The 12,500-nt window shown below is 40.0% G+C and overlaps 1 protein-coding gene across 3 annotated transcripts in view; it reads left to right on the forward strand.

Moving 5' to 3' along the window:
- Positions 1–5,089: 5,089 nt before the first annotated feature.
- LOC138015079 (TNF receptor-associated factor 6-like) overlaps positions 5,090–12,500 on the forward strand; it is a 29,070-nt gene continuing 21,659 nt past the window's right edge. Inside the window, exons 1-6 of one of the 3 annotated variants that reach the window (XM_068861989.1) lie at positions 5,090–5,282; positions 5,897–5,960; positions 7,575–7,673; positions 8,315–8,389; positions 9,339–9,416; positions 10,268–11,642. In XM_068861989.1, the coding sequence (XP_068718090.1) occupies positions 5,110–5,282; positions 5,897–5,960; positions 7,575–7,673; positions 8,315–8,389; positions 9,339–9,416; positions 10,268–10,969 (1,191 nt within the window). In that variant the 5' untranslated portion in view covers positions 5,090–5,109 and the 3' untranslated portion in view covers positions 10,970–11,642. Of the gene's footprint in view, positions 5,283–5,896; positions 5,961–7,574; positions 7,674–8,314; positions 8,390–9,338; positions 9,417–10,267; positions 11,644–12,500 lie in introns of those variants that run through there. The other 2 variants (XM_068861991.1, XM_068861990.1) reach the window with 2 other exon arrangements.

Here is a 12,500-nt window from a genome sequence, read left to right on the forward strand (position 1 = left end):
GACAAGACGTGAATTGACCAAATTCGAGGTTGTGTAGAGGACGTGAGAACCTGACGAACCATCTTGATTTTTTTCCCAAGCAACCACACCGTTCATGCCAATTCTATTGCAGCAATGTTGATACACACTTTCCTTTCCAAACGACTCTGGGTTATAACGAAATTATAACAACAACGGGGAACAATATTTTTAGACGACGTTCTCGTTGGCGGCGTCGTCGTCCTTGCGTAAGCTCTCTATTAACTATGCAGCGGCCGACCTTATTTAATCTTCCGAAAACCGGTAGTTACTGTTCACTCTGATTCCGAGTGTTAGGACCATCACGCATAGCCCTCGCTCCCTGTCTCTTACTGGTAGCAAACTCTTCAACGTCCCTCCTCTCTACGTCAAATTATTACCTGCGTTGCGATGCACCCTTTCTCACCTTGAAATTAATAACGAGTTCTACGTCTTTTGAAATGATTAACTTTTGTGTTGTACGTTATGTATCCTTGTACGCTTTCGTTTATTTCCGTATTGTTATAATTAGCTAGTTTTTCTCAATACTTGTAATATAGTTTCAGTATAGCTTTATAGTTTCCATAATTGTGAATTTATTAATTTTTTCTGGCCGATAGTTTTGTAGTTGCAATCTTTTGTCATAAGTTTAAATAAAGATTTCGTATTAATATTTGTATTGTAGTTTGCCTTGCCGCGAGCCTTTTAAAAGACTGGCAATACACTGGTATCGTTCCCAAACTCGAAGAGACCGTAGCACATCGAAACAATCTCGAAGATTTACTTGCGGTTCCAATGATTGGAGGTAGTGCACCTTTAAAGCTTCCCTGGACCCTCCTGGCTAGTATGCATGCAGTTAAAGGAGTACACAATCCAGAGAGTTTGTTCTTTTTTGGTCGTAACTGAATTTTATAACTTATTAAGCAGACTTGTTTCTTACGTAAAAGTCGTTTCTATGTTATTTTTCCTTCGTCAACGATGACGAAGTTAAAACCGTCGTTTCGGCGTTCTCAACCGGTTCAAGACTTGTTCTGAGCACTCATTGAATTGGATCCTGGTAGTCCCTGGCACTTGTACATAGCCAACTGCATCCAGCCAATTCTTGGGCTCATTCACGTGATCAACAACCATGTTTTTCAACGAAAACAAAAGAAGACGTCAGCATAATAATAGCTTTCAATTCCCGGAGGATTGGATCGGGACACCAACATGGCCGCCATTTCATTGTCTGGGGACACCAACATGGCGACCGTGACGTCATGTGAAATCCAAGAATAGGCCACTCTCGATATATTAAAATTCAGTGTATGATATGTTAATTTATTATATAAACACCAATGAAATACCAAAGTGAGCTTTCGTGCGAAAAAATGATATCTTCACACGTGAAGATAACATGTTATTTTCACAGGTGAAAAGATCACTGTGGCTCTGGTTAAATTTGAAAATCTCGCCTTTCGTGAATGATCTAGTGTTTCATTAGGGCTATCTTTAAAACGAGGAACGGGGAATGGTAGAATGGGCATGGGGAATGGGGAACGGGGGATCTTTAAAAGCGGGAATCTTTAAAATGGAGAATCTTTAAAAGCGGGAATCCGTTTAAAATGGAGAATCTTTAAAAGCGGGATCTTTAAAATGACAATTCTTTAAAAGCTGGAATCTTTTGAACAGGGACTGTTTAAAAGCGGGAAGGTCTGGGACTTATTGAGTAATCAACTAACATCAATGTAATCATTGTAATTATATCGCACGCTAAAGCATATCTGTTTAGCGTGCTAGTGGAGCGGTTCAAATCTCGATTCTTACTCTTTAAGATCCGCTACACCGACAGAAGAATCGAACCGCCTTGATTCATCTGAACTACAGTCTGTGAAGTTTTTAAATTGAGATTCACAGCGATAAATATTTGTCCTACCGTTATCAAGTATTAATGGAAAGACGTTCTACTTAACGACAGATATATGGCACAAATAAAGGGCCCTTGTTTTTGTGACAGACAGACAACCCTTTAAGCTTTGCGTGATGCGACATTTACACGGCGGCCGAGAGAGCTGTTTGCTAAAAAGTGATGTATTTCATGGAATTTGGTTATCTGAACAGGATCATGACTAAAACACCACACGAGTACATGCGGGTAACATACGAGTAACATACGGAACATACGGATACATACGAATACTTAGGACTAACATACGACTAACATACGAGTAACGTACGACTGACATACGGATACATAAGAATAGATAAAAGTAATACGAATGTTTTTCTCATAAAGGAAGCGTTAATTCAATGATAAGCCCTGCAAGCCTTTGTGCACGCCAGCAACCCCGTACCCGGTTCATTTTGAGGGGGGGGGGGGGGGGTGTTGATCGACCCCCAAGGCATTTTTTCGTTAAGTTTAGTCACAGGAAAATAAATTTACATGGAGTGCAAAACCCTTAGCTTGAGCTATATATTTTGGATGTCGCTGACGTCGTATGACGTCATCAGATCCGCAATCTTGATTTCACTATTTCACCTTAGTTGGTTATGACAAATGGCAAAAAATCAGTCCAAATTCAAGCCAGGAAGCTTAAATGTAACCATGTACATGTAAAATTGTATCGATTTTGGACTTTCCAAGCAAACGGAAGAGGACAAACGCCAAATCTCAGCCTGTCCACGAGACCGCTGATTTACTTGAAGATTCGTCAACGCATTCTCCTAAACATGCTAAGGAGGACTCCCATGCACTTCACGATCAGCGCCCTTCGATAGCGTTCGATAATCAGATACCTGCAATGCATGTAAATCACCGAAGTAGTGGGCTAGCAAACGTGAATCAGGGCCATACCGCGCCAAGCTTCGACTCAAGTTTTTCGCAGTCTTCTGCTCCCCATAACCAGATCGGTTTGAACAACATTTTGCACTCAGCTGTTGGTCTGTCAAACGGTGTTTTTCTAGCAAGTCACGGTCAGTACCCCTCTTCATTTATCAATCATAATATCGCATTAACAAGCCACTTGGATGGTAAAAACCCCAGCGTCATTTACTCAAGTCAACAGCAGCAGTCCTATGCAGGTCAAATTGTTGGAATGCCGGGTCCAAACACCAGTTCTTTCCAGCTGAAGTGGGTAGCAGCTACTAAAGTTACACGATGATGTTATGGGTGCGGTGGCGACATTCAGAACCCTCCTTTGGGAGCACCAGAAGATATCGTTATAGTGTATGGGGACATTCGGCGATATCGTGATCGATCCGGCACTGGTCAGCTACACTGCACAGAAACGTCCACTTCCATCTTCGCATTGCCTGCGCGCGCGCGCAAGATATCCCCATTTTACGGGAAGTTGCCTGTCGGTTCCAATGGAATTTGCAGTACGTTTCGGGGTGCAACACGTTGGCAGGCTCATGTCGGAGTTTGGGAGCATATTTTAAAGTCAAGCCTGGGACGAGTAAACTTTTGCTGTCAATAACTCAGTAATCGAGTCATAAAGACACAATAACGGAAATTTTAGTTCATGACGCTTTTTGCATTTCTTTGTTCAGGGTCGGCCTCAAAGAAGTAGTGGCGGGGCAGGGAATCAAATCAGAGCGAATTAAGATTATTTATCTCATCTTGAGATTAGGAGGTTTCGATGAAAATTTGAAGTAAAAATTCTGCAAACTAATTGATTACTTCATTACGAAACTGCCTGGCGATGGACATGGCGAAGTGAGATGAGTTGGTCTTGCCAATCTAGTGTTTTTGCGGTGTTAAGGTGTTTGATAACGGCTTCGGAAACTAACATTTTGCTGGATCAAACTTTAAAACAAAATTTAAAGTGCCTGCATGATCCTTCCGTTGTTTGTCTGTTTGTTTGTTTCTTTTGCAAAATTTGGGAAAATTTTTGTCTAATGTCCTAATGACCGTTTCATAATTATAGTGACATTAAAGAAAATTCATGTCACGGGGCCTGTTTTTGGGTTATAAGCATTTCAATCTAACCGATTAGTGTTGCTTTAGTACTCGAAAAGTTTGAACACTGTATAAGAATTGCGAAAAGGTGGCCTTTCACGGTCTGAGGAAACAAAATATCTCAATTGTTTTCCTAAAGTTCTTAATTTCATTGGTAAATAGGAGTCAGCAAAACTGATAGCCTTATTGTTATAGCGAGCAGTCTTACGTATATTGTCTTACATGTAGCAGTGCCCAGTGGCTAACCCTTTTAGGGTAATTTTAGCGGACAATGTTTTTTTTAAGACCGCATGCAAAGAAAAAAGATGGCTCTATCATGGCCATCTGTAATACGCGCCTGCATAGCCAATCTGATTGCGTACTAGATGTCATTTGGTCAGCGCTGAGAAAATATTTTTATATTGACTCATCTTGTGGAAACACAAGCACTCACAAAATAGAAGCTTACTTCGCATGGTGCTAGTTATTTAGTTGAATTACATTTCTTTCTTGTTCTGTGCGGTTATCAGCAATCTTTTTGTTCCTTAATTATGGTCATCTGTAAATTTCAGTGATGTATAAGAAAAGTTGAAAACACGAGTTTTCTTCTTGAGAAAAATTCAATGCGGACTTGAAGAATATGTTATTATTATATGGAGGAGAATGTTTTACTGGGAACTAAACCACTCGTAGATTGGCCTCTCCAACCTCGGGACCCGAGTGGCGTATCGTTCAACGACGTCACGATTCTCGCCTTTTTCGTTGTGAAAAGAAACTGACAATCAATGTATCTGATGATTCAAGTCAAAGTCAGTAATCTTTTCAGTATTTAGGTGTAACATTAGCTCGCAGAATTTTGCTTGATTGAGTTTAGTGTTTCTATATACTTGGCACCAAGTACTTTTGTATTTTCTGTTTGCTATAAAGCCCAGCCGTATTTGTAAAACTTGACTACTTTGAAACACAATAAAATCGGAAATATTCAATATTTAGTCTCCATATAATAAAAAGAACCTTACACGTTGGCTCGAAGATATGAATTTTATGTTCTCGTGGCAAGAACAGAAAACGGAAACTTGTCGTTTCGACGTTCCATGAGCTTATTTTCATTGTCTGTTACGCCCCGGCGCGGATGCATATCATGTGATCAGATGCAAGGGTTCTAGAACTGAACCATAACAATCAAACATCAGAACATGGCGGAACAGCAAGGGAGTGGTGCATTTGGCGGTTACGATGACGAATTTGTGGATGCTATAGAAGACGACTGGTTGTGCCCAATTTGCCGTCTGCCATTAAAAGTGCCGGTTCAAACCAGGGGATGTGGACACAGATTCTGCGAACTGTGCCTTGAAAGACACTTCATGAGGTAACTGAGGGTAACTTTGTCGTTTTGGTATCGCACAGATACGAAGTTAACGCAGGATAACGTCTTCCGGGTAGAAAACTAGCGAATATTTGCATTTAGGCTGAAGTCATCGTATATTCAATAAGGCCCCTTGTCTACAGAATACTGGGCGTGAAGGTACCATATAGGAAAGGCATAAGTTGCGAACGGGTAATAAGGAAGCCGGAATAAACCACAAGTTCGTTCAGCACCAAACGGCCGAAGACCATTTCATTTGAATATCCAAGCGTTGACTCAATGCACATGCTTTCTCCCGCCAGAGAAAAACGATCTATTGGGACACTCTGTGAACTGCCTGAATAGCAGCAGCGCTGTATTTCAAATTCTTTCATGCCTTTGGAACTTTTGCGGCCGACGACAAATTACCGTGAATAGACTGAATAAAGTTGCCCTCTGGTTCATTGCAACGGGCAATTTGTGCAAAAAAACAAGAAATGTGATCGCTATAGCAACCCTGGATCTGTGGTAACCCTTCCTCCTCGCCTTTGTGCTTTTTTAAGCCGGCATCTCCAACCTCGGGGGACTTAATTAATGGCAAATTATTCACTTGAGGATATAATTTATTCAATAAACAGACAGGAGCGAGATGGACAACAGCTCACTTGCCCTCTGGACCAAAACGTCCTGATACGTGACAAAGTAAGTTCTGTGTGTGAGGCAAGTGAAAAATAAAGGGATGAATATAATGATATGTTGGCATTCTTCACAGAAACAAGAATACAGGAACTTGATTTAGATGAAGTTGTCACTTCGAGGAGAACTAATGTAGGAAGTTGTGCCCAGTTAGAGAGTTAACTGATTTGTATGGTCCATTGCCTCTTGTTAATTTATACAGAAAGGAAATAGTGTTCTTAATCAAATGCTTCGCTCTTTTTATGTAATATGTCACGCATTACTTCAAGCACTAGTTAAGATATTATGGCGACAAAAACGCCGGGGAAAAATTTCCAGGTCGGTTAAAGAATGGCACATTGATTTCCAATTCATCACGAAACGTTAAAGAGAAAGGAACGGGAGGCTGGAAAAGGTCTCTAATCGAGTAGTGGTTGAAAGTTTTGAAAACTCGAGGAAGGTTAGTTGTAGTCAGCGATGTTGTGTAAATTTAATGGGGTTGGTTTTTTAAAATGTTTCTTATTACCTTACGAACTTCTTAGCTCAATGCATACTGAATGCATGTTTTTGAAGTTCTTTTCCTTTACTTGCATGAAAATAGCCCAGAATTATCTTCTCTGTCTAATCCACTCGAATAGTGCGGACCCATGAGGAAACAGTTAAAAATTTCACAAAAATCACACTCCAGAAGACTAGAAAGACGGTAATGGAGAGATATGATACAAAACACTAACCAAATAAAGATAACGCCTGCTTGAAACTTCGTTGCTATACGCTACAAAACCTTTTTCTTCGATCGAGCGATCCTGTCTTGGGTTCCAGTCCTTCCCCGACAGGTCAGGCAAATTTTCCAAGAGCTTCGCAACACCACGTCGATTTTACTCGTTTAGATAATCGGTGACCCCTATTTTTTAAGACATGAATCACTTGCTCTTCTTACAATCTGCAAAATATGATAAAATGAAAAAAATCACGATCTAATGAGTTACCTTTTCTTAAAATTTTTCTTTCCTTGTGCCCTGAGTTCCGGAAGTGGTTACAGCGGGTTAGCGCTTGCTAAAACGCTCGTTGAGGATTAACTCTACTGTTTACAACATCCCCAGCGGCATGCAATTATCTAAAAAACCCACTCTCATATTTCTGTGCACAGAAACCTTCACTCTAACATATTAATTCTATGATTTTCGACGAATGGGTAGATGAGGTTACATCTCGTTATGATGACCTATCTATCGAAATTAAAGCACTTTTCCCTTGCCTTGACCTACCAAATTTTTTTCATTTTTGGAATAATTAATTTATGGCCTAACTTCAGGCGAGAAATGAAACAAATTTCAATGTGGGAAGATTTTCGCGCGAACGTCCATAAAAGTGACCTGTCATACAGGTTACGTTTGGGCGATATACGCCCTCACTTACACCAACGAACAGTTTATAGCTCAGTACTATAGTTGCATTTCATTTATTTAGCAAATGAGCCGGAGCAACACATTGTCAAAGCCCCTTACAAGCTTGCACAAGTCAAAACAAACAAACAAACATCGTCCAATGATATGAGATTTCCTTTTTTCCCTTTGTGTTCCCCTTTAGCAAAATGTGGGTTAAAGCAGTAAAACTCCACTTGCGTTGTTTTTATTTAAGGACATCTTCCCAGACAAAGCAGCTGAAAGAAAGGTTCGTTCTTTTGTCATCAAGTGTCCAAGAGGTTGTCAATGGACTGGCGAACTCAGATCAAAAGAGGTTGGTATTAGGGCTAACTGTAACTTCACCTTCGTTGGTGATTGCGCTGGCAGCACCTCGGCTTCTCAGAGGCGGTAACCCTCCCCTCAAATCCATGCTTCCTTTAACACGGCATATTTGCCTTCACGAGCCGCACGTACTTCTGGGATTTGCCTGGAGAATTGAAATTACTACGGTGTCGATTTGGAAAAAGAATCCCAAGAATCTGAAAGACGCCGCATGATGATTTTTTAAATGGTTTTGTACAAATGAGCGGGGTGAAAGACAATAGGATTTAAGGTCCAGGCCACACAACCGGGAAATTTTTGCTCTACTCTCAGCGAACAGTGTTTGAAGTTCTTTAATGTCCTAGAGAATTTTTAACCAACAAGAATTGTAAGACAGGGTGTTAATTTTAACCTTCTTATCCCTTAAGACTTGAAAGTTGAACCATTTGCTTGACTACAAGGGCAGCACTTTCTCTTCAATTGTTATAAAACCGTCCCTGAGTATGTTGGTCCGGCTGGAATTAAATCAACGACCTCAGGCGTTGTAGTTTAATGCTACACTTCTTTAGTTAACCGGTTTGCATTCGCTCGTGACAGTGGAAAAAAATCCATAGACAGCAAAGTCGCAATCTAACGAAAGCTTATGCATTTTAGGATCATGACAGTGAGTGTAGAAGATTTCCAGTGAACTGTCCAAATTGTTGTGGAGAACTCGTCCCAAGAGAGGAGGTTTGATTTTAGAATCCAGTCCTTATACCAGTTGCTTGCAAGTAAATAGTTAGTTCAGTTTAATGTCGTGAAGCCTGACCCAAAGCTGTGACTTTGGCCAATCACAACAGACGAATAACACAGTATGAACCAATCATAACGCAGAGCAGCTCCAAGGGTGGGAAGAAACGCGAGCGAGCAAGTCATTTTACCTCCGATTAGCTAGAAATGTGTTGTCAGGCAAAAGTTAGTGTCGTTAAGCAAAGGCTGCAGAGCAGTTTCAACTTTTTGGATCGTTCACGACACTCTCACCTCCTTAATTCCCAAATATGTTTACATTGTACAATAAAGATAGCAAAAATGAAATCCTCCTGAATAACGAACGTTCGCAATTCAGGAGGACTTCATTTTTGCAATCTTTTTTTACAAAGAAAACACATTTTGGAATTACCGAGGTGAGATTTTGTCCCGTACGATCCAACAAAACTCCTCTGCATCCTGGGCGTTAGGTAAGACCCAAAACTGTCACTTTGGCCAATCAAAAGAGAGGACTAAAACACTATGAACCAATCATGACGCAGCGGCTCTAAACGTACGAGCAAGTTATAATTGGTTTTACCTCCGATTGGCTAAAATCATGTTGTGGCGTCAGAATTTTTAGCCAATCACTGAACTCGGCGATGTGAAATCAAAGTAGTCTCAAATTTGTTTTGAAGCTCAATTCAAAAGTGCCAAAATGGGTACCAGTCCTTTATTTTCGTCTCTTTTTTGGGTTGCGGATTCATTAAAGAAACCTCAGATACAAAATAAGAAACAAGTATACGTCCAAAATGAAGCCAATGCATCTAGTGAACTAACGTTTGAAAGAAAACTGAATCAGCTTCGATTAGGGAAGTTTTGATGGGGTAAGATACTTGACTGAATGTCAAATGCACTCTCGTGAAATACTGAATTTCAATTTGTTCTAAAGATTTCATCGCATACTGAGAATAACTGTTCTCTGGCACCAATTCCCTGCCCCTTTGCTGAGATGGGCTGCAACAAAAAGGTATTTGAAGTACTGTAGAGGACGAGAACTCGTGACGCTAAATTTTAAGTCTCTTTTTATATTACTTCCGGGATGATGGCGCAATGGTGAGAGCACTCTCCTCCCATTAATGTGGGCTGGGTTCGATTCTTAAACTTGGTCTTACATGTGGGTTGAGTTTGTTGGTTCTCTACTCTGCTTCGAGAGGCTTTTCTCCAAGTACTCCGGTTTTCCCCTCTCCTCAAAAGCCGACGAACGATTTGATATTACTTGAATGGATTTGATTGTTGTACAGTGTCCCCAATGCCTCAGCGCTAAATTAAGTTGACACTTAAATAAGTCCATAACTCATGGGCGTTTGATTTATAGACACTAAATGCACGTTTTAGTTTCGGAACGACTTGAAACAATGAATGACTTCATATCATGATACCACGAATCTCTTCGTTTCATTCACTGGGGTTAACATATAACATCTCTTTCAGTGCAATTGCAAGTATGCTCCATTTCGACAATTTAGATCCCAGCATTATGAAGGGACAATTGTCACATGAATCTTGTTTTGTTGGCCTCGCTACCACGAGTCTCCTATAGCTCAGTGGTAGAGCATCCGAACCAGTCATCGGAAGGCTGTCGTATGTTCGACACCTGCAAAGGAGCACTGGAATGTTTCTCGAGTATCCCCGATAGAGTCAACATTGAAAAGATATTTCTTCATTTCATTCGCCAGGCCGAACATGTAACAACTCAGACTCTTTAAGTACAATCGTGATTATAAATAGTTGGTTTAGAAGTCTGCACATTTCATCTCAATAGAACGCGCAACCTTTTCCTTTCATTATACATTTAGTGAGAAGGTATTTTTACTGCAGGTTCCGCGACCTGAAATTGAATCTCATCTAAACTCTAAAATGCGAATGCATCTTGACTTGGTCTGTACAAATTTGAAGAACGCTAAGGAAGAGTTGCGGAAAACTAAAGAACACCTTGAGAAGACAGAAGAACAGTTGCAAAATACTAAAGAGCGGTTCAAGGAGACCACAAAGAAACATGAAGAGAGGATCCATGCTCTTGAAAATAAGCCCTTCATTTACATGTGGAAGATTGATGGCTTCAGTGGAATCGAAGAGAAAATTAAGTATTGTAAAAGAGGATCCGGCTCAAAAGCGTTACGAGAAAGTTGTCCATTTTATACTGGTGAATGTAGCTATAAAGTTAGATTGCGTTTGGAGCTGAGTTATTTTCAACTTGAGAGAGACAATTGCATGAAGATTTACTTGATTATAATGAAAGGCGACTTTGATTCCTTTTTGAAATGGCCTTTTGCTAAACGGGCAACAATTACCGTATTGGATCAACGAGAAAATTCAAATGAGAGGAAAAACATCACCGCAACCCTCCCAGAAAAACAACTAGTACTACAACAAAATTGGAACTCGAGGCCCCGTGGAGAACATGAGAACAGGGTGTTCCAGTTTGATGTGATGGTACCAAGTGAATTGCTAAAGGGTGGGGGTTATGTTCAGGACAACTCCCTCTTTATACAAGCTAAATTCGAAACTGTTGCTCCATGAAACTGGAAACAAAAAAACAAACAAACAAACATCAAAGCTAAATCTACAACCCCGGACAACATAGTTGAGAGTGTTTTACATTTCACCAGAGGAGAGTGGTTGCAGAAATTTGAAAGGCCCAGTATCATCCCAGGTGGGTGTATGTGAGAGAATTTGTGGAACAATTCCTATTTCATCTGAACTTTTTTTCTCTATCCCCAAAAAAAGTTTTTTGGTCATCATTACTTTTTGTTTTAATCATCGTTTTGAACGAAAAAACGACGACTGCAAAGCTTTGATGGGGATACTGGGCCTTTGAAAGTTTTATTCAGAACCATGTAACAAAACAGTTTTGTTGCTGCAGTAGTAAGATAAATTATTATGCTAGTGTACATGTAGTGTTTGATGATGAAATTATCTTTAGTTAGAGAACTCACATGACATGTTGTATGATCAGTAGCTGAATAGTGTTGATTAGAGATTAAATTACCATAATTTTTAAATGTTTGTTATTGCTTATAATCTCTGGCTTAAAATACCAACGTTGCAATAGTACTTAACCTCGATTATAGTGCTAATAGAGCTTCAAACAACTTGGCTCTGGAACCACAGCTATGATTCTTATCACAGTTAGACACCTATAAATCATGTTTACTATTTGAGACATGACTTCCGTTTCCCAGTTCACATCATAGCTCTGACTCTTACCCATATAAATCACAGTTCTGATTCCAGACATGATTTATGATTCTTACTGCTAGAAATCATGGTTATGATTCCAGACATGATCTTACTTTCTCAGTTGAAATTATTTATAATTATTATCACTATATATCATAATCATGATCCCAGATATGATTTCAAGAGACCTCTTAGGATCATGGTGATGATTAAATGAACAGAAACAATCGTAGTATGATGTCTTGGGTACTGATCAAACCATAATATGATTCAGATAGGACAAATGCATCATCACATGAATCATCGTCGATGATTCACTAGATTCGAATTCCTGTGTTGGACAAGGACCACAATGCTGCCTCCCCCCACCCCCTCTAAAATTAAAAACAATCACGGTTGTTCTGGAAGAAGTGCAACTCTCAACATTGTTTTGAGGGGGAAGGCAAGCCGTTAAGAAGATTCACATTTGAAAAAAGGTCTTTGCAGATATGGACAAGAAAGTTGAAAATGTCTCGTAAATTTAATCCATGATTGATGCATCTTGTTAATGTTTTCGCCCCTAAGGGGTTCCCCAATGAACACTAAAATCATACGGCATCAGACAGAGCAAAATCTGTAATTGTTACACTTTCGAGGAAAAGGGTAAAGAAGGACGTGGCCGTTTTTAACCATTTCGCTCCAAAGGGGTCCCATTGACGAGTAAGTAAAATCGTCTGAAGTTAGATCTAGACAAAATAAAATCTTAGGAGGCTGGCAAAGGTAAGACTTAATATTATGCCATAAAGAAGCTAAGGGTCTTCATAGCTCAGTGTTGCCTTTTTCTCACGAAGCCTTATGTCTTTTTTTCTGTGGCCTTTTTCACGTCGGGCGT

The sequence above is a fragment of the Montipora capricornis genome, chromosome 9 (genome assembly GCF_036669925.1).
Source record: "Montipora capricornis isolate CH-2021 chromosome 9, ASM3666992v2, whole genome shotgun sequence".
Lineage (NCBI taxonomy): Eukaryota > Metazoa > Cnidaria > Anthozoa > Scleractinia > Acroporidae > Montipora > Montipora capricornis.